The 23,859-nt window shown below is 40.0% G+C and overlaps 1 protein-coding gene across 1 annotated transcript in view; it reads left to right on the plus strand.

The window, feature by feature from the left end:
* The first annotated feature begins 13,069 nt into the window (after positions 1–13,069).
* The window catches only part of LOC126470211 (neogenin), a 242,885-nt gene continuing 232,095 nt past the window's right edge, over positions 13,070–23,859 (plus strand). Inside the window, exon 1 of the mRNA XM_050097890.1 lies at positions 13,070–13,455. Within this exon, the coding sequence (XP_049953847.1) occupies positions 13,371–13,455 (85 nt within the window). The 5' untranslated portion in view covers positions 13,070–13,370. The remainder of the gene's footprint in view (positions 13,456–23,859) is intronic.

Below are 23,859 nucleotides of genomic sequence, written 5' to 3' on the forward strand. Positions count from 1 at the left end.
CAGCATCACAGCTTTTACTCCACTGAAGAAAATTTAAACTTATGAAGTGTGTTATAGAACTACCTATGTATACAGTGTATAATTGTAACCTTAAATAAGCTTGCCTAGAAATGACTTTCAGCTGTATAGTCATAACCTGACTTGTCCACTATCTTATGCATAAACTGCTTTGTAGACAACAGGACCAATAAATACAATTGAATACAATACAGACAGGTAACAGGCAACTGAGTTTGTGCACCTATATAGGCCACTTGCAGGATTCTTCTAGGAAAGGCCACTCGCCCATAAAAAGCGCTGCTCGCTCATGAGTTCACAGACAGAGTATAAAACAGAAATAACAGCCAGTACTCCAGTAGCGACAGCAATGTCCTGGTCTGTGCTGACTGCAGCTGCCAAACTTGCAGCATTACTGAGTTGCTGCTGGGTTGCTCTTCATTCGTTGTTTTTTATTGTCGGTGTTAATATTTATTCGATAAAATTAATATCGGTCTAGACTAATTTTGGAGTGCTCTATTGAATGGGTACTTAAAATTCCGTTTTAAAAATAATTTTGTTAGTAATGGGAAACAAAGCAACACTTTCTATTGACACTGCATGTCATATGGAAAACATAACTAGCAGTAATAATTTGAGTTGACTGCAGCTACACAATGCAAAAACGAAATTGCAAATACCTGGCGAAATACCAGAGGAAATACGCCTGACGACACTTAGGAGAGACACCTGGTATACGCAAACTTTTTCACTTACCTCTGTTCTCTGGTACTTCTAGGTTACACATATGTCGAACTGATTTTGGAATTTTTCTCTATTGGATGTGTCTTACGTATAAACGGTGTATTAGACCACTTGAAGACTGATCTTGAACTGAATTTTCCTTACCATGTCTTCTTATTCTGAATGTCTCGCAGCAGATCGTCTGGGACTGGAGTATTTGGATATATGTGTTATAGTCACTGATGAAAGACGATGTATATCAAGTGTTCATCCACTATAATCAGGGGTAGTTTCCCATCTGGCTATAACCGATAAACTTTAATTGTTGGGTGTTAGTAAGTAGTTATTTGACACATTAGATACCCGTGTCCTGTATTATACCCATTGGTTTTGGCAGCATAAAAAATGTTTAACACGACAGCCTATTGTAAAGGGAACTGACACTCTATTCAGTCACAAATCCGTGACAGGACGCACAGGCGGCGGCTAAGATCGGGTCATATCCGTGTTGACAGCTGAAATCAGCTTGACAGGAGCACTTGGAGGGCCAGTTTCACACTATGCTCCACAGCTGGGATTATCTCTGGACTTCTACCGGCCGCCAAAGAGACCGTGTGACCGGGAAACCCCGTTCATTGGGCAGCACAATGGCTTTTTGTTTCACATTGCCGCTTGTCGCGTCCAGTGAAACATTAAATCTTTCCCAAAAATATTGAACCATGTGTGTCACTGAAGAGCCAGCAGGCTGACTCGAAGCGGAAAAGATGCACGATTAGGCGTGTGAAGACGCGCCTCCGATATTCGCATTAGTTTATCAGTTGTTGTAAGTTAAGTGTTATAAATAATACCTTATCCGTAAAAGTGAATATCTCGACAACACATTACGCAATTGCAGCAAATGACGTGTCTATGGATACATCTCATAGAACTGTATTGGACTGTGAGTGTAGATTTACTGAAATTATTCAAACATTTAAATGAGAGGACGAAAATTAGATTTCAAGCTATTAAAAACAGCTTTTCTTACTAAATAATAGAGGCACATTAAAACTAATGGCAGTGCTGTAAACTTAAGATATATAGGAAATTATTTAATGTGTGATTTAAATTATTTGTTAATACATACATTTATAAATCCAAAAATAGAAGAAAACCATATGAATTATTGTTCATAATTAAAGTATGGCAGATAAAAGAAAACTGATAACAGCATAATATTCCTCGTAAAATTTCCATGTGATCTGATGTATCATATGTGTGAATAAGTTTAAAATTATTGTTAAGTAGTTTAACTGACTTCAGTAGTGCTTGACCTAGGTTTCCTGGATGAACAATGGCATTTTGGACAGAGTCTATGTCTGGGCGCCATTGGAGATGGTCAGGTTGTGTTAGTCTGTGTTTCGAGAAGCAGCGAAATAGCCACTAGTTGGTGTATGTGAGTTTTTCAGAGTTCCTACTTTCGTGTTGCATGTAATGCAAGCTGCACTTAGAGAGTTTAAGTGTATAGCCATTGTGGAATTTATAGTTTTGAGATACTGTGGAGCTTTAACAGTTTTCTAAAGATAACTCATATTCTCGTTTATTAAACCGCCTCCAAGATCTTAAGAAAATCGGTCAGGTTATGAAATTAATTTATTGTGAACTATGACTTTCGATTTTTCTATGTTCTTATTGGAAATAAACTCGAATTTGTTAAACTTTAAAAAGTATGTGAGTGCTTATATGATTTTTGCATAGCAAATCTTACCTGCATTTATATTAAATACTTTTGTGGAACATTGGGTACATTGTGATGAATGCGAGTTGCGCCCCATAGATGAAATGTAGCCAAACTTGTAAGTCCAACCACATTTATGGGGTCCATTGAAGTGTTTGTGCTGTGTAATGTGTGGATAAATCTTTCTGTGCAATGGCATGTGGGTGTTCCAAGCTGGTATATAACTTTTGAACAGTTTAGAACTTTGATTTTAGGCGAGCTGATGAGAGAAATTGTATTTTATTTCGTCATCCAGACCACATCCACATTCCCGTATGACCAGTATGTTTGCAAATGGTAGAGGTTTGTTCAGTTTGCTTCAGTGTCGTTATGGTGCTGCCTCTCTATGATAATTGGTAATCAAGAAGACGTTTTGACACTTTACTTCAAATGTGGCATATGGACTAGAATTATGGTCAAAGATCTAACACATAGTGAATCGAGGTAGGCATAAGTATATACAAAGTAAAGTAATAAAAACTAAAGAAGACATAGTTTGACTTAATGAAAACATTAGGAAAATACAGAGGGAAGAGAGGTTGATACAGACTTGATTGAAAAGATGGTGTATGCTAAAAAATAATAGCAACACGTTCAAATGTATGATGGGCCATGTTTGAAGCCTACAAGTCACACAGATTTTGACAATAGATCTGCTGAGAAACCACATGAGGCTCTGGTCCTATGTAAAGTCGATGAACAAATAAAAAAGTTCAGTCCAGTCACTTGTGGATACTGGGTGTTGATACAGAAAACTGCAAACATAAATTCGAAATATTAAATCTTGGGTTTAAAAATGCATTTCCACATGTTGATACTTGACAACTGGACAAATTCACAACAGGAAGATATTGAAATAAGCATTTGTGAAAATATTTGAAGCTGCTCAAAGTGAACAACACCATAAGACAATATTGAATTTGCATTAACCTTTACATTTTATATGCAGTGGAAGTATCCCTTTTCCTAGCACAGATTTTACAACCAATTACACCAATGAATAGCCCAGTTTGTCAAGGGAGGAACAGAGGTTACCACTATTTACAAGTTGACAGACTTACAGACAAATATACATAATATATGTCCATTGCAGGATGGTGGAGTACATCGTTAGTATGACCATAATAAACACCTGCAAGGAAATAAGCTTCTGTCAAAAAATCTGCTGAGATTCATGAAAAACTATTCATCTGGAATACTGTTCTCTTTCTTCACAAAGATTATAGATGCTGACAAACAAATATATTCCATCTTTCTAAACTTTCATAAGTCATTTGACACTCATAGGACAGCATCATTGAAGCACCAAAATCTATTGTAATGTTTGTTTACATACAGATGACCAGATTTAGTAAAGTGACAATCTTCAAGTTGCTTAACCAAAACTGACCATCTGTTAGTAAATATGCATTGTGACAGGTTTTACGGTTCCATGATGCTGTTATTTAAATACATTGAAGTTTTGTGGAACTGTTGTATTTTGGACCCATTTCACACTGCCCATTGATGACCAACATACAGTAATGCTATCTTCTCAAATATATAAATTACTCAAAACAGTAGCAATTATTTGAAGTAAGTATATGTTGTGGAACAGTGAATAGGCAACAGAAACTGAAGTAACAGTGTGGTATATATAAATCATTCATCACATAAAATCAAACTCACACTTAGGTTATTCATGGACAACAGGAGAATAGCACTGTTGATTGATTGTAAGAAGTCAGTATGAGGAACTAAATATTTCTTAATGACTGTGGAGCACTGTTTGGAAAAAAATACTTATTGAAGATCAAAACTGTGAGTCTAATTAATATATAAACAACAGTCATATCCTTAGTCTACAATGCTATCCATATTTAGGTATTCCAGCATGTCTCATCTCCAAAGCTTCAGTTCTTATTCTTCTCAAAACTGCATTCTAGAAGTAATGCAATAGATGATTTGTCAATTGGCATCATCAGCTCCTGTCACTACTACACAGGAAATTCATGAGCAAGGTGACTACATTTGATTTCGTTGACAGACAGCTCAAAAATGTAATGCAGCTGATAACGGTATTAAAAAACAAACAGAAATTAAATATGAGTTGTTATTCTTAGAAACAGCAAGAATTTGATCATGCTATTCAAAAATAATACTGTACATGACTGGCTGTATATGTTTCCTGTATGTATGGTGCATGCACTGCAAACTGTGGGATTGCTTCTCATGACGGACTGTGGCACAGCTGTGATTTCTACATCTACATATATACTCCGCTAGTCACCAAGTGTTATGTGCTGGAGGGCACTATTCGCACCAAGGGAAACACGACTGTCTGAATGCCTCAGTATGAGCTCTAATTTCCCTCAAATTTGAATGGTGATTATTGCACGATTTGAAAGTTGATGGTAATAATATATGCTCTACATCCTTGGTGAAGATTGGATTTTGGAATTTAGTGAGCAGCCCCTTCCACTTAGCGTGTCGTCTATCTACAAGTGTGTCTTACTTCAAACTTTCTATGAGATCTGTAACACTCTCGCAATGGCTAAATGTACCAGTCACGAATCTTGCCACTCTTCTTTGGATCTTCTCAATCCCTTGAATCAGACTCAACTGGTAAGGGTCCAATACAGACAAACAATACTCTTAAGACTGGATGAACTAACGTATTGTAAGCAATTTCCTTTGTTGAATGACTGCATCGCTTCAGGATTCTACCAGTAAACCGCAATATAGAGTTCGCCTTACCTGTTACTTGTGTAGTCTGATCATTCCATTTGAGATCATTTCGAGTAGTCACACCCAGATACTTGACGTATGTTACCTCTTCCAAAGACTGGGCATTTATTTTGTACTCGTACATTAATGGGGATTTCCGCTTTGTTATATGCAGTAGGTTACACTTACTAATATTGAGAAATAACTGCCAGTCATTACACCACAGATTTATTTTCTGCAAATCCTCATTGATTTGTTCGCAACTTTCCTGTGCTACTATTTTCCTGTAGACAACAGCAACATCGGAAAACAGTCTAATGCCGTTGTCAGTACCATCAACAAGATAGTTTATATAGATCGTAAAAAGCAGCGGACCTATTACTCTGCCCTGTGGCACACCTGATGTTACTCTTGTTTCTGTTCAAGTCTCTCCATTCAGGACGACATCCTGCTCTCTGTCTGTTAGAAAACTATCTATCCAACAGCATATGTGATTGGATAGACCGTAAATGTGCACGTTTTGGAGAAAGTGACAGTGCGGAAGTGAGTCGAACGAATTTCGAAAGTCGAGGAATATGGCATCAACATGGGAACCGGTATCTAGAGCCTGTTGGATATCATGCACAAAGAGGGCCAGCTGTGTCTCGCATGACCACTGTTTCCTAAAACCGTGCTGGTTGCTGCTGATGAGCAAATTGGATATAGAGTAATTCAGTGTCCTATGGGTCTAGTTGTCTTCAGTGATGTTCTGCAGAAATGACTTCTTATCATCCCATTCTGACAGTTTATCAGTTTTTCAGCAGATGTAGCTAACATGTGGAACTGAATCGCTATCCTTGGGTGCCAAGGGCATGCATATGCAGTTTGGTTGACTGCACAGTCTTCTTGCAGAGGAGGCATGCAGTTTGGGGGAACCATTCATGAAGGGGAGGTAATTCATTGACTCGCAAAATGTCATCGGTTGGGAAGTGTCGCGACAGGTACACAGGCCCAGACAGAGGGTATGAATCTAACACTTCAGCAGACGACTGAAGTGCATGTCTGCCACATTGCCCCATGCAATCGCTGCAAATTCAAAAATTGGACAAAAGAGCGTCAGCTAGATTGCAATGCTCAGCTAAGGTAGAAGCGTGGTCTGAAGGTCCAGGAACAGATATACACTCCTGGAAATGGAAAAAAGAACACATTGACACCGGTGTGTCAGACCCACCATACTTGCTCCGGACACTGCGAGAGGGCTGTACAAGCAATGATCACACGCACGGCACAGCGGTCACACCAGGAACCGCGGTGTTGGCCGTCGAATGGCGCTAGCTGCGCAGCATTTGTGCACCGCCGCCGTCAGTGTCAGCCAGTTTGCCGTGGCATACGGAGCTCCATCGCAGTCTTTAACACTGGTAGCATGCCGCGACAGCGTGGACGTGAACCGTATGTGCAGTTGACGGACTTTGAGCGAGGGCATATAGTGGGCATGCGGGAGGCCGGGTGGACGTACCGCCGAATTGCTCAACACGTGGGGCGTGAGGTCTCCACAGTACATCGATGTTATCGCCAGTGGTCGGCGGAAGGTGCACGTGCCCGTCGACCTGAGACCGGACCGCAGCGACGCACGGATGCACGCCAAGACTGTAGGATCCTACACCACTGGTGATCGTCGAGGGGACACTGAATAGTGCACGGTACATCCAAACCGTCATCGAACCCATCGTTCTACCATTCCTAGACCGGCAAGGGAACTTGCTGTTCCAACAGGACAATGCACGTCCGCATGTATCCCGTGCCACCCAACGTGCTCTAGAAGGTGTAAGTCAACTACCCTGGCCAGCAAGATCTCCGGATCTGTCCCCCATTGAGCATGTTTGGGACTGGATGAAGCGTCGTCTCACGCGGTCTGCACGTCCAGCACGAACGCTGGTCCAACTGAGGCGCCAGGTGGAAATGGCATGGCAAGCCGTTCCACAGGACTACATCCAGCATCTCTACGATCGTCTCCATGGGAGAATAGCAGCCTGCATTGCTGCGAAAGGTGGATATACACTGTACTAGTGCCGACATTGTGCATGCTCTGTTGCCTGTGTCTATGTGCCTGTGGTTCTGTCAGTGTGATCATGTGATGTATCTGACCCCAGGAATGTGTCAATAAAGTTTCCCCTTCCTGGGACAATGAATTCACGGTGTTCTTATTTCAATTTCCAGGAGTGTAGATCCTGCAGTCTTCCTGTGGCCACTTAGAAAAGATTGTCAATATGTTGCTTCCAAGTGAGGCGGCGATCGATGGTATTGCCTAGGTATTTGACTGTGCTGTCCCAAGGATCAGCTGTTCTCCAGACAGTAAATAATGATAGTGCGGGCATGAGTGGGCCCCATACAGCATGTATAGCTAAGGGATAAGCATAGTCTATTGCGCATGTTTTCAACATCAAACAGGGCTAGTCACATGGTTGTGGGACGACGCTGCTTGTTTGCAATTTGTGATAATAGCGAAACTAGAATATTACACGTATTTGGCTTGTTTTATATACGTTTTTTGTAAGTTTGAGTTTTAGTAACAGGTATGCTGTAGTATTGTCGTTGCTACGGATGTGAAGAGAAGTATGAAAGGAGGATCAGTTACTTCTTGTAGATATGTACAAACACGATTAGTTGTAAATGTCATATTGACATGAGGCACTTTGAAAAACATCGAGATGTGGTATTCTAAATTCTTGTGTGGCAAGGATAATTTCTGCTATTTTATGGGCATGTGTTTACGAGACAAGTTCTAGATATTTTGCAAGTGTGTCTCAGTAAACAGCGTGTCAGTGTGTAGATACTGATACTATGTTCGTAGGCCGCTAAAGTTTTTGCATGGCACTCTGACTAATACTCTCCAGTTTACACAGGTTCTCAAACTCATGTCTGTATACAGGGTGTTACAAAAAGGTACGGCCAAACTTTCAGGAAACATTCTTCACACACAAATAAAGAAAAGATGTTATGTGGACATGTGTCCGGAAACGCTTAATTTCCGTGTTAAAGCTCATTTTAGTTTCGTCCACCTACGCTCAATGGAGCACGTTATCATGATTTCATACGGGATACTCTACCTGTGCTGCTAGAACATGTGCCTTTACAAGTACGACACAACATGTGATTCATGCGCGATGGAGCTCCTGCACATTTCAGTCGAAGTGTTCGTACGCTTCTCAACAACAGGTTCGTTGACCGATGGATGGATAGAGGCGGACCAATTTCATGGCCTCCACACTCTCCTGACCTCAGCCCTCTTGACTTTCATTTATGGGGGCATTTGAAAGCTCTTGTCTACGCAACCCCGGTACCAAATGTAGAGGCTCTTCGTGCTCGCATTGTGGACGGCTGTGATACAATACGCCATTCTCCAGGGCTGTATCAGCGCATCAGGGATTCCATGCGGCGGAGGGTGGATGCATGTATCCTCACTAACGGAGGACATTTTGAACATTTCCTGTAACAAAGTGTTTGAAGACACGCTGGTACGTTCTGTTGCTGTGTGTTTCCATTCCATGATTAATGTGATTTGAAGAGAAGTAATAAAATGAGCTCTAACATGGAAAGTAAGCGTTTCCAGACACATGTCCACATAACATATTTTCTTTCGTTGTGTGTGAGGAATGTTTCTTGAAAGTTTGGCCGTACCTTTTTGTAACACCCTGTATAAGTATCTAAGCATGAGGCAGTCCCTTATACAGTGTCACTGGAAAGTAATTAATTAGAACAGATTCGACGAAATGAATTAGTGCAATAGAAAACTTCAAAAAATATTATTGGGTATCACTTCTTATATTACTCCAAAATTAGAGGACTGATCTTGTATTTTTTATTTTTTGTGCGTAGCATATTCTTTTACTTTTCTGATGATATGGCGAAAAAATGTTATAGTAGACAAAGAGCAGAAGGTTAAATAAAGAAGCAGTGATAATAATAATAATAATGCACAAACAGGTGGTACAAATCGCTTACTGTATTTAATGTACCAATTTCATAGTTCAGCTGCGTTGTTTTTTCGTCAAACTTCGGCACGATCTACGGCGTCATTGTAACGTAGTTAATTAGAACAGAGACTCGACAATATAAATAAAAGCAATAGAAAAGATAAAAAAACATTGTTGGCTGTCACTTCTTACGCCGAATCTGACCTATGACACTACAGCGAAAAGCACAGTACCATAGCTCTTCACATCTTTAGCCAACATTAGTTCCTGGTATCAAGTTGTTAAGACTTCTTAAAAAGGCATACACAGTTTCACAGTACTTTTGAAGGTGATCTGTCTGTAGCAGCGAAATAGTAACTCTCAAAATAAGCTAAGCTCTATACGGGCTACAAAGCCCCATCCCAAAATCACACGACTTGAGCTGCAGGAGATGTTGCAGACATAATTCTCGTTGTTTGCATCCGAATGCTCACTCCATAGATATTTATACTCTGTGGTGTACCGCATAGAGTATGGTGTATCCTCCCGTTAAGGCCCGTCCACACGCAACGATCTGTCTGCGCAAATGTAGCGCACATCACATCTGCGCAGACAGATCGTTGCGTGTGGACAGAAGATTTGTACCAACCTGAGGTGTGTGCAAACCTGGAAGTTGGAGTTGGAGGTTTGAGCGAAACCTCTCAAATCTGTGGGTTCAAACCACATCTGCACAGACAAGTTGGAGCGTGTGTACAGGAGATCGCCGCAAATCTGGCGCGAAACAGTTGTTTACTCAGTCTAGTGTTTGGATTTGTGCGCACAGGGCATTAAGTGTTCTCGAGAGTTTGTAAGTGAATTCATTGAAATATATAGAAACCACCCATGTTTGTGGAAGATTAAAAGTAAGGAATATAGTGACCGAGACAAAAAGGCAGCAGCATACAATGCTCTAAGTGAAATATTATGGGCTGTTGACGCCCCGGCAAACAGAGAATATTATTAAAAGAGAAACAGGTCAACCAAGAGCAGAGGAAGACAGTATTACCATCAAATTGAATGAAAACTTTACGAACAAAAAGTCAGAAGTTGAAAATATTTTTAATAATCATTTTCTAAATGTTGTGGATATAGTAGGATCCAGGTGTTCATTAGAAGATGCTAGGCTGTTAATGGAAGAGGCCATACCTATGCAATTTGATACAATTGAAATCTCACCCACTTCTCCCTCTGAAATTAGGAAAATAATAAACTTGCTTAAAAGCAAAAACTCACATGGAATTGATGGCATTTCCAGCAAAATACTGAAAGCTTGTTCTCAACAGATAAGTAAGATTCTCAGCCACCTGTGTAATAGCTCTCTGGAACAGGGCATTTTCCCTGATAGACTGAAATATGCTATTGTTATACCTTTGCATAAAAAGGGGGATAGATCTCATGTCTACAGTTACCGTCCAATCTCCCTTCTAACAGCTTTCTCCAAAATTTTTGAGAAAGTAATGTATTCAAGAGTAGCTTCACGTATCTGTAAAAATGAAGTACTAACAAAATGTCAGTTTGGTTTCCAGAAAGGTTTTTCAACAGAAAATGCCATATATGCTTTCACCAGTCAAATTTTGAATGATCTGAATAACCGAACACCTCCCATTGGGATTTTTTGTGATCTCTCAAAGGCTTTTGATTGTGTAAATCATGAAATTCTGCTAGACAAGCTCAAGTATTGTGGCATGAGTGGGACAGTGCACAAATGGTTTAATTCGTACCTAACTGGAAGAGTGCAGAAAGTTGAAATAAGTAGTTCTCGTAACATGCAAAGATCAGCACATTCCTCAAACTGGGGAACTATCAATAATGGGGTTCCACAAGGGTCAGTCTTGGGTCCTTTGTTGTTCTTATTATATATTAATGACTTGCCATTCTATATTCATGAAGAGGCAAAGTTAGTTCTCTTTGCTGATGATACAAGTATAGTAATCACACCTGAGAAACAAGTATTAACTGATGAAATTGTCAATACTGTCTTTCAGAAAATTACTAAGTGGTTCCTTGTAAACGGACACTCACTGAATTTTGATAAGACACAGTACATACAGTTCCGTACAGTGAATGGTATGACGCCATTAATAAATATAGACCTTAATCAGAAGCATATAGCTAAGGTGGAATATTCCAAATTTTTAGGTATGTCCATTGATGAGAGATTAAATTGGAAGAAACACATTGATGATCTGCTGAAACGTTTGAGTTCAGCTACTTATGCAATAAGGGTCATTGCAAATTTTGGTGATAAACATCTTAGTAAATTAGCTTACTACGCCTATTTTCACTCATTGCTTTCATATGGCATCATATTTTGGGGTAATTCATCACTGAGGAATAAAGTATTTATTGCACAGAAGCGTGTAATCAGAATAATAGCTGGAGTCCACCCAAGATCATCCTGCAGACATTTATTTAAGGATCTAGGGATATTCACAGTAGCTTCTCAGTATATATACTCTCTTATGAAATTTGTTATTAACAACCAAACCCAATTCAAAAGTAATAGCAGTGTGCATAACTACAATACTAGGAGAAAGGACGATCTTCACTATTCAAGATTAAATCTAACTTTGGCACAGAAAGGGGTGAATTATACTGGCACTAAAGTCTTTGGTCACTTACCAAATAGTATCAAAAGTCTGACAGATAACCAACAAGTATTTAAGAAGAAATTAAAAGAATTTCTGAATGACAACTCCTTCTACTCCATAGAGGAATTTTTAGATATAAATTAAGAAAAAAAAATTAAAAAAATAAAAAAAAAACACAAAAAAAATAAAGTTGTTATATTAACTTTAAGTATGTTGTTAAATTAACCTAATTATGTCATGTATTGAAAAATTCGACTCGTTCCACATCATTACGAAATATCGTATTCATGATCCATGGAACTAGTATTAATCTAATCTAATCTAATCTAATCTAATAAAAAAAAAATTCGCTGCGAACTGGCGAAATTATTTGCGGATGGATGTCGAAACTTATAATTATCTCTTAAAGCTTTTAACCCCTCATATTATGAGAAAAAATACTTGTATGAGAAGGGCAATTTCTCCTCATGAACGGCTGGCGGTAACATTAAGATTCCTAGCAACAGGAAGGAGCTACAAGGATTTGGAATTTTCAACTGCAATATCGAAACAAGCGTCGAGTAAAATAATACCCAACACATTTGAAGCTATTTACGCTCTCCTGAAGGATGATCCATGAAGGCAAGTCAAGTAAATTAAGTCTGTCAGCGAACTGTTTACCGAAAAGAGTTATCCAAAGTCCAGAAATCTAGAAGATCTGGTGTAAGAGTAGATCAAGTATACCAGCCAATGTTATGGTATTTTGATCTGCTTGGCTTTCTTAGTGATCAAGAAACGCCAAGACCAAGCAGGACATGAAATTGGGGTGTCAATGTGCCAGGAAATGGAACACCAGGTAATGTAAAATAAAACAGGTTCGCCCTGCAACTCTCGCACTAAATGTACGTGAGAAAACTGCTTTCGCTTTAGCAGCCACTGTCTACACCATTTTGACCGCTTTCTCTGTTTCCTGCGGTTGGTCTGAATGTTTTTTGCAACACAAGCTGCGAACACAGACCACAACAGAACTTCCTCCATTTCTATATTTCAAAATAACTGACTTAAATTTTTGACGTTTACGGTGCGCGTAGTCGTTTGCCACTGATATTTCTTTTCTACACCGACAGATGGCGGGCGAGTAGTAGATTGGGGTTTGTGTCGTGTGAACACACCACATTTGCAGCGATCTTTTGCATGTACAGACATCTGCGCCGATACATCGTTGCGTGTGGACCGGGTAAGCTCTACGAATACCAGAGATGTTTAGGTGTGAGAGTATCTAGTTTTCTCTGTGACCATAGATTGCGCTTGCTTCGGTTGTTGCAGTAATCAAAGAGTGTGTTGTGCGGGTTCTGTAATGTTGACGTTTGTATTATTTAGTTATTGTTTGTGGCAGGAGAAAAGAAAATATGTGTGTTCATTTTAGTTTTTTTAAAATGTACTCGTGAACAAAGCTGAAAGCATATGAATACAATGTACGAAGTGAGAGTGTGGAAACTGAAGTGTGAAATAGTAGTCGAGTGCAATGGACGCTGTTTACCCCTATTCAAATTGTGGAATTTTGAAATTGTTTACAAATGAGAGCTGTCGCGTTGTATGCAATATTATCTAAATGCCACCTTACTGCCGTGAACGTCTTTAACCACAATGAGGTGGCTAGTGAAGATAATAATAGTCATGAAAATATGGACAGGCATGGTAGAGTTCGGTCCCTCGTCGCTAACGTATGCAGGTAAGCGATAAAGAATGATTAATCTTTATACGTTTGCCGTTTGATTTCAGGCAAATTTACTTTCCAGTGCCACGTCTGATTTGGGCTACCAGGAAAGATCCAAACATAATAGCAATGTATTCCGTTATTGAAATATTAATCTATATGTTATGTACTTCATTTGACGTTTGTGAAGTTGAATTGTTAATACACTGTCTAGTGTAAAATAAAAACTTGTATATTATGGCATTCCAAAGTCCTAAAAGTGCCCAGTATTTTTGCCTTGTGATTAAGACCCGTATAAGTGACACTAACAGTGCTGCATTTAAACAATACGTAAAGTCGAAGGTAGATGTACAGTTCGCAAAGTAAATTCTTGGCCATGTCAATTACAAACCGGTGCATACTATGTTGACGATTATAGTCCGCAGTTTTTCGCCTGGCAGTTCAATAGGTTGTTCCTGCTCTTCTTGTATTCCTTAATAGCATACAAGTGCTCTACAAAAAATATGTCGCGTGCCTTGGAGTAGGAATGGAATCCATGTTCTTCCTTTTCTTCCTAAATGAGCGTAAGAACAGATTCAGTTAAAATTAAATTGTGCTTAAGTAACCGCATCTGTCACCGCAACCAGTGTTTGTTTACATGGAAACCCATGTAGCATCGTGGTTAGGACCCTGCGTCAAATTTGTAGACATCCCTATAACTGGCTGCGCCGGTCATTTCAAATGGTGGAGGAAGTCCTTGACCTGCCACTGCAATAAGACTTTACTTTGTGAGGCATTGTGGTATTCAGACAACTTCAGTTTGACAACAGCTTTACCATGTACCCTTATGCAGTGATCATATTTGTTCACCCAGATACGATTGCATAAAGCAGACCTATATATGGTAATTGCAGTGGACTATTGTCACAGTGTTTATGGAGGTGGTACAACATTCTCGTACAGTTTTGTAGTATGGCACCTACACTAAAGCAAAGTGTGCTTTTCACATTCAGTTGAAAAATTAATCTGAGATGCTCGAGACATAAGTACTAGGCCTGCAATTATGTGCAAACAATCAAATGTAGTAAGCTTTCATTCTTGCCAAATATATGGTACTGAAAAGTCAAACATGTTTACTGTACCAGGCAGTTTGCCATTCTTTTTATTTGAAGTAGGCCTGTATCACTTCTGTGATTTCCTTTCCTGTTCCACTCGCAAATAGAGCCAGAGAGAAGTGACTGTGTATATGCCTCCATAGTTCTCTAAATTTTCCCGATATTTGTTTCTTGAAAAGAATGTCACCTTCCATCCAGTGACTCCCATTTGAGTTTCCAAAGCATCACGTTAATATTTTCATGATGTTCGAACCTTGTGCATATTTCATTCTGATGGTGTTTTCAAACTAACAATAAGATTTCTTTGGAAAACTGGAAATATAAAGTAATTGTACAAAATGCAACAATTCTACTGTAATTGTACCCAGATGGAATATTCAGTCGCATAAATCTTCAGAAAGTGAAAAGTCATCTTTATTAACCTGGCGAAGGCTTTGTGTAGAGTTATACCAAACTGTTTAATAAATGTGATGAGTGTTTGTTGAATTACAGTCAAACATGTGGCTAGGTCAGTATTTAATTGCAAGTAGAGCTCATTATCACTTTCTGATGGAGTGTCAGCATCAGAAAGAAATTTAACTGTGGGCATTGGGGTAAAAGCTATGTAGTAGACTGTGACTCACAGTTTTTGCAGTTTATCTAGTATGTTTGTCTATAATGTGCCAGAAAATACTTGTCAGAGACTTGCCCATTATTTAATATACATTTTCTGAATTTGTGTAGTGCTTTCTGTTTTCATGATGAAAAGAACATATAAATGTTGCTCAAACATAATTACTAGGTTATGCTACAGGTCAATCTGTTACCACAATCTTTATTTGGCATTCAGATTTCTTGGCTTTGCCAACTCACAATCAACCTTTCAAGCTAACCTAGACCTCTGGCTACGTAGTAGGCCAGTGTGTCATTACAATCAAGATTTCAGAGGGGTTCAATCACACTCTAGCAGAATGTTGGTATTTGTTGGATGTATAAATGATCTAGAACATCATGTTTATCTGGGTCTTCAAGATTGTGTGTCATTGATAATATGTTGGACAGAGGAACAATCTCTTAAAAGAACTGTTATGGAATTCATAACATAATGTAAATTTGACATAGTTATTGTAAATAGGGAAACCACCCCAACATTATTTGGCTACAGCCTCACTGATAAATCACTTTGGCCAGTGACATGAGTCAAATAAATGGGTGTGAATGTTCACAACTATATAAAGTGGAATGAACATTTTGGTATGGAAGGGAAATCACAGTGAAACTGTGGGAAGATGTTGGGCACCTGCACCCTGTTTGAGTAGATAGTATTATATGATGCACATTTACACCTAGTATGAATATTACTTGTCTGTCAGCCTTTCTTATGATGATCAAATGATTGAAGAAATTGAAAAAGTTCATATAAAGTTGTTTTATTAGTGCTGGATTTATTTGGTAGTCATCGGAATTATGGAGATGTTCAGCAAACTCCTGGAAAAATGCTAACGGGAAAGTGAAATAGATCATTTTCTTGGCCACTTTTAATTCAGAATATCTGCCTTCACAAGTTAGAACATATTACCTCTTTTACACACACACACACACACACACACACACACACACACACACACACACACACTCTTACACTTTTTTACCTAACATCTGTGAATGGCACAGGAAACCAGGATAGTAATGCTAAGCATCCTTGCCGTGTAGTACACTGTACAGTGTCATGAAGAATTTATATGTAGATGATGCTCAAGTAACTTTCTGGGGGGAGGGGAAGGAGAGGTTGTCCTCTTCAAAGAGAATAGTGGAAACTAAGTAACTTTAAATTCTTTCATTCAACAATTTTAATTTCTTGAGGTCTGTTGGCAGTGTGGTTTGATGCATAATTGTATTTTTTTTAAAGTCACATCCATATTGTGTAAGTTTTTATACAAAAGAGCTGTAGCCATTACCTTTAAGCAGGGTAAGGCTATATTGTCACTATTGTTATATGTATGGTTTTTTGTACTTTTAATTGTTACTTGTACTAGTCATTTATGTGTATCTATACATATTTAAAATTACAAATAATACACTTCACACATTTAAATATTTATATAATACACTCATTACATTTAAATATTCTTCAGTGGAGTAAAAGCAGTGGTGCTCTAAATATAATTTTATCAAAGATTATCCAAACATTTTGAGCTGATTATCTGCTTTTATGTTTTCGGGAAGATTGTAGTAAAGTTTAACTCCCATGTGAAAAGTACCTTTTGGCCCAGTGATGTTCTTTTTTTGGTCATATATAAGTTTATGTTTTGTCTGGTAAAGTTATTGTGAATATCACAGTTGTTTTGCACTTATTGTTCTTATCTGTTCCATATATTTTAAAGAATTTAACAGTTCCTATAATGTAGATACATGTCAAAGGAGGAATACCAGAGATCTTAAATAGTGCTTTACATAAGTCTCTTAGTAGTTTGCATCAAAACACAGTTCTAATGGCCATTATGTGCAATTCGAATGTACTGATAGTTGCTTTAGAGTTTTCAAAAATGTGATCCCATGATTAAGGTGATATGCAGGATATGCACTCTTTACCGCTTTCTCAGTACAGTAAGGTTTTAATCTGCAAAGAAGGTAGCAGCTCATGTTGAATTATCCATTAAAATATTCTATATGCTTATTGCGTTTTACATTGCTTTGCAGCCATAATCCTAAGAATTTCATTTCTGTGCTGTTACAAACTGGTTCATCATTGATAGAGAAAAATTGGTTGTGAATGTCCTAGTTCAGACTGTTGTAAAATCTAAGTGCAGTGGTATTTTTTACTATTTATTAAAAGCTGATTTTCCTGTGCCCAGTCATTTTTCATACTTCAAATGTAATGGTAGCTATATAATTTAATACATTATTTCCAACATAATAAGTTCAAAACAAAGAGCTTAAGGTGCAACTAGCATAGAGAAAAGATCACTCAACAAATTACTAACATCTTTTTCACACTGATAGAATCTTACTGTCCCCAGTTAACATCGCAAACCAGTTTTGCTATTTTTCACGCTCTAATGCTCCATCCTCTGCATCATCTTGATTCCAGTAGCCAATACTGATTGAATATGACATTTAAACTTAATTACTGAGTGATGACTTCTTACAGTATGAGTTGAGTATATTCAGTTTCAATGAAAATTTTCTTGGTACATGGCATGTTGGTAATAATGACATGGTGACTTATCTGGAATTTTTTAAATTGAAGTCTTCATAGGATTGTTTTGTAATCTTTAACTGAAGAAGGATGTACCTGCATGGTGGTAGACCCCTGAGCACGCAAGAATCGCACTATTGGCAACTAAGCTCGAAACTTTCTGCGTATGCCAAGGAGTATGTGCTTGTCATGGCTGAAGAACGTGGTCTCCAGATAGCGATTAACCAGCCAGATTGTCATTGCTGTGGCTGGGTGGTGCCCATGGGGAGAGCCCCTGAGTGGAGTGAGTGGCAGTAAGATGGATGATTTGCAAATTTTGCAAATGCAGTGGATCAAACTTTCTTCCACTTTTGGCCTCACAGCCCGAAGAGTCTCTTCCGAAGGAAAGGACTACTACAATGTGGAGACATACGAGCCCACAATGTTTCATTCCCTGGCTACATTGTGGGAGAAATATAGAGCTAAGAGAGAAAGGGAGAAATACTCCCCAAAATACTTAGTTTGCTCTAGAATTGATGAAGATTCCTTTTTCATCACAAAGCTGTTATTCTTTGTTGAACACCTTGAGGATGGGTTTGGGGAAGTACAGTGATTTTAGAAATAAAAAATGGTTCTCTTCTGATTGAAACGGCATACACCTTTCAGTCGTGGGTACTTCTTACCCGTAACAAGTTAGGTGACCTTCCTGTAACCATCACCCTCCGTCCTCCTGATATCAGCCTCATTATGGTACAAGGTATTATCTTCCACCGTGACTTCCTTTTACAGACTGATGATGAGTTACATGCCAGTTTAGAGCAATGGGGTGTGTATTTCATCCGTTGTTTCCAGCGGGGACCAAAGGACACGAAAGCTTTATACTGGAGCCTTCATCTTGGCCGTTGAAGGCGACTCATTGCCTGAAAAAGTCAAGGTGATGGTGTATCTTTGCAATGTGAAACTCTATGTTCTCCCTCCCACACGGTGCTTCAGAAAATGTCTGAGATTCAGGCACATGTCTTTGTGGTGTAACACCAGCTCCGTCTGTAGGATTAGGAATTGTGACTGTCAGTTGCACACATTCGCTCTTTGTGTGTCCCCCTCTGCATCAGCTGCGGAGATCACCAGGCCCCTGGTCACCAGACTGCACTGTCTTCCAAAGAGAAAACAAAATCAAAGAGTACAAGACTCTTCTTCACTGACTCATTTATCAGGAGGCCAGGAAGAAATATGATCATTTGTATCCCGTACATATGACAGTGATGTTTGCTACAACTTCAAGGATGTCATCTTTTGAAGCAATGGTACGCTTACCCTTTGTGGCTTCTACATCACCCTTGGAGCTGCTCAACTACACCCCTTATTGTGGTGGTTAGGGCCCTCCTACTGTTTCCCCCATACCCACTTTGGGAGTGCTGACCCACAGGAGATGTCGATCCCCAACACCCAGCTGGAAACCCAACACTCTCCTCTGGCATGTCACACGAGGAAGGGGTCCCTTGGCGTGCTCCCCTCCCAGGATTCTGCTGATCAGTAACTGGATACCAGCCAGCAACTAAAAGAGCAGCAGATTGCTGGTTGTAGAGCTTTGCATTCCTCCTCTGTTCCTGAAACTTGGGCAGACAAGCTCTTGTGGATATCAAAATCATCTGAGGAAAAGAGGGACTGGACTCTGTGTGTTACACCTCAGTACCCCTGGCAGAGTTCCTGGTGGCACCTTTGGCACTAGATCCCCCCACATGACCAGATTCAGAACTAATGTGTATGGATGTCATATATTTGCACTAGGTGACTCTGGGGCACGACCTGCCTCCTTGGCTCTTGTGCATCCCCCACAGGATACAATCAGTGGTGGCTGCTGTGTAAGAGCACGTAAACACCCTAACTTTCGACACTTTGTGGATTTATTGGTTATTTCTCTTTGAATGCTGTTAAACGCAACATAGATGCTGCAATCTGAAAGATATGGCATTTCAATCTACCACGCTGCTGCTCTTCTACGCTGTGTGAAACTTGGTGTCAGGGCCATGAGCACACCTTCAGTTGTGCACGTTTCAGGAACTTTTGCACTTGCGCAACTCGCTAGGCGTAATTACTTATAAGGCAAATACATACAGATTTGATAAACTATGTGCACAGTTCAGGATGTACACAGCTAGCCTTTGCCACTCAACTAAAAATTTGTCAGTGCCACCAAGTTGTAGCACACTGCTGTGGACATTTATCCCCACTCGCTCAGTGTAAACGCTGCTACATCGTAGCACACTCCTCAGATATGCTAATTTGCTCACTATATACTGTAGTAAAATTAAATTGAATGTCAGTATATTTTAAAGCTGTACTGACAGTAAACTTATTTTATGGGTTTCTGAATGAGTTATAGTATACTAAGTTATGAATTTTATCATACAATAATGCATTTGAGGCATTGAGAACCATAAGGGCCTAAAGCACATGACTGTAGATAGTGAGATTGTAGCATCTATTCATGTTTCCGAAATCTGTTGAACTTATGGTGAGTCAGGTTTATCGGTGCTGTAGGCTCACATTTCATGTATGAAATTTCACGAAAAGCTGTATCACTGATTTCTCTGGTATTCATGTAAATGTGGGGTCGACGGCGATGTGCTTTAGGCCCTTATAGATCTCAGTGCCTCATTTGTATTCTATTCAAGTGACTATGTTGGTAGACATTAGTACTTGAGTTTAAACATTTCCACAAACGGCTCTTTGTGTTTTGAGTTGGTTGTTTACTGTGCGAGAATTGGCTTTCGTATTCAGTGTGAACATGAATTATGTTGAATCTATTTTAAATGCTAACAGAAAAGTAAAGCTGTGAGGAGAGGTCGCAAGTCGTGCAGGGGTAACTTTCTTGGTACAACACTTGCCCATGAAAGGCAAAGGTCCCAAGATTGAGCCTCAGTTGGGCACAGAGCTTTAATCTGCTAGGAAGTTTCATATCAGCGCACACTCCTCTGCTGAATGAAAATCTCACTCTGGGAACAGAAAAGTAAATTACCAGGAAAAGTTAGCCGCAAATGAACCAGGACCTCCGAGAATAGATGTTTTGATTGAGAGAGTAACTAAATCAAATAATTGTGACTGTAAGGAAACATTTAACAAGGAAGTGTACAGTTAGCACAAGTTGTTGTGTGGATGCAGTGTAAGAGTATCTGATTTTCACCCCAGAAGAATACGTGTGTTAGGGATCTTATACATTTGTCCAAAAAAATGGGAAAGCACGAAAACTCCCCCTTACACAAAAATGCAAAATGGAGAGTTGCGAAAGCTTACACATTATTTTGTTATAGCCCTATTATTTTGTTATTGCCCTAAACTGTACTTAATTATGTACAAAACAACAAAATTCCGCAAAAACAGTTCTTTCTTCTGTCAGGTGCAACTTATTATTATTATTATTATTATTATTATTATTATTACTGGCAGTGGCTGTAGTTGTATAAACTTGTTGATAAGCAAAACTGTTATACAGTCACACTCTCAAATTTATCTAAAAGTTTGTGAGCACCCAGCATGTATACTCACAAGCTGCCACTGATACCGATAGTGTGATCCTCCAGTGGAACTGTAGTGGGTTCTTCCACCACCTAGCTGAGCAACAATGTATCTCATGCATTTCCGCGTTGTCCTCCAGATACCTGGTTCCTGGCACTCTGAACCTCTACCCTGCTTGGCTATCTGTGCTATTTTAAGAATCGAGGTGACTGTGACAGTGTTGGCGGAGTTTGCACATAGGTTTTGGACTTGTGTCTACAGTGATCACATGCCGCTCGATACAAACTCAAAGGCTGTGGCTGTTCTTGTGAGGATGTCTCAGGGCCGGCCAGAGTGGCCGAGCGGTTCTAGACGCTACAGTCTGGAACCGCGCAACCCCTACAGTCGCAGGTTCGAATCCTGCCTCGGGCATGGATGTGTGTGATGTCCTTAGATTAGTTAGGTTTAAGTAGTTCTAAGTTCTAGGGGACTGAGGACCTCAGCAGTTAAGTCCCATAGTGCTCAGGTCCATTTGAACCATTTTTATGTCTCTAGACTTTACCATCTATAATGTGAAGTGTCTCAGATCGCATTGTTTGCACTGATTTCTCAGCTCCCCCCACACTTCCTCATTTTAGGTGACTTCAGTGCCCTCAGCCCTTTGTTGGGTGGAACGGCGGCCACTGGCTGCAGTAAAGCTATTGGAACTTTGCATGCAGAGCTCGATCTTTGTCTCTTGAATACTGGTGCCCTCCACACACTTCGGTGTGGCATATGGATCTTATTTGGCAATTGCTCTTTCCATTTTCAGTCTTGGTCTTCTTCCTTCCATCCATTGGAGAGTCCATAATGACCTGTGTGACAGTCATCATTTTCCAGTTTTCCTGTCCCTCCCCCAGCATCACTAGCCTGGGCATCCACCCATATGGGCTTTCAACAATGCTGACTGGGTTGCCTTTGCTGTTTGATTCTGTTGGAAGCAGACTTAATGACCCCCTTTTCCGATCCCCTCTTCCTTGGGATATCCCCCCCCCCCCCCCCCCCTTCTCAGAAGATAGTGCCTTGGTGGACTTTGGAAATAAATGTGGCCATTAGAGATTACAGACTGACTCCCCAACGCCATAAGCGACATCCATCAGTAGAGAACCTCATTGCCTTTGAACGGCTCTGTGCCAGTGTGCGCTACTTAATAAAGGACAGGAACAAAAATTCTGGGAATGGTATGTTACTATCGTTGGATAGTGTACCCCTCCTTCGCAGGTTTGGACAAAGGTTCGACACCTCTATGGACACCAGTCCTCCACAGGTGTATTCGGTGTTACTGTGGATGGTGTTGTCTACACTGACCCAGATCCTGCCGCTGAACATTTTGCTCTGCATTATGCTTGAGCCTCTTTGTCTGAGAATTATCGGCCTGCATTTCGTGTCCTCAAAAAATGGGTGAAATTGATTCACTTATCTTTTACTACGCATCACCCTGAGCCATATAATGCTCCATTTCCAGAGTGGGGATTTAGTCCTTTGCGCTGGCACAATTTCAGAACCAAACAGCACCCACAGTCAAATGTTTGGACACCTATTGGTAGATTGCTAACATCATGTCATCGCCATTTTCAACCGTTTCAAAGCTAGTGTGAGTTCCGATCTAAGTTGTGAGAATCTGTGACCACCACCACTGAAATTGGCGAAACATCCTCTTCAGATAGACAGCTATTGCCCAATTAGTCTCACTAATATTCTCTGCAAGTTTCTCGGACTTATGTTGAGCCAATGGCTGCATTGGTACCTTGAGTCTAGGTGTCTTTTGACCCCGTGTCAGGGCAGTTTTTGCCAAAGTCATTCTACTGCTGACAATTTGCTCTGGCTGGAGTATGCTATCCTGTCCACTTTTGTCTGGCATCGACTCCTTATTGCTTTCTTCTTTGACTTGCAAAAGCTCATGACACCACATGGTATCATCACATCCTCGTTACCCTACATGAATGGGGCCTTGGGGTTGTGCTCTTGATTTTTGTCTGGAACTTCTTGTCATGCCTTACTTTCCAGGTTCAAGTTGGTACTTTCCACAGTACCCTCAATACACAGGACAATAGATCCTGCATGCTCTGTATTGAGTGTCCCCATATTTCTAGTGGCTATCAGTGGTCTAGTTGGAGCTGTGGGGTATACAGTGTCACCCTCCCTGTATGGTGAAGATTCCTGCATTTATTGTTGCTCCTCCACTGTGGATGTTGCTGTATGTCAACTGCAGGGTGTCGTATGAAAGGCGCAGTCATGGGCTATCACCCATGGCTTCCAGTTTTCAGCAACCAAGATGTGTGTTGTTAACTTTTGTTGCCATTGTACTGTCCATCAACAATGAGAACTCTACCTCAGTGTCCAATTGCTCAGTGTGGTGGAGTCTTATCACATTTCGAGACTGGTCTTCAAAGCGAACCTGCTCGTCACACCTTAATACTCTTCGCTGCCCCTGTAACACCAAGTGGGGTGCAGACCACTGTACACTTTTGCACTTCACAGAGCTCTGATCCTGTACCGTCGTGATTGTAGGAGTCAGATATATGTCTCAGTATCACCTTCAGCATTGTGGATCTGATATTACATTGTTGGATGAGACTTGCGACAGGTGCTTTTTGGACCAGCCCTGTGAACAGACTACTTGTGGAAGTTGTG

The sequence above is a fragment of the Schistocerca serialis genome, chromosome 3 (assembly GCF_023864345.2).
Source record: "Schistocerca serialis cubense isolate TAMUIC-IGC-003099 chromosome 3, iqSchSeri2.2, whole genome shotgun sequence".
Taxonomy (NCBI): domain Eukaryota; kingdom Metazoa; phylum Arthropoda; class Insecta; order Orthoptera; family Acrididae; genus Schistocerca; species Schistocerca serialis.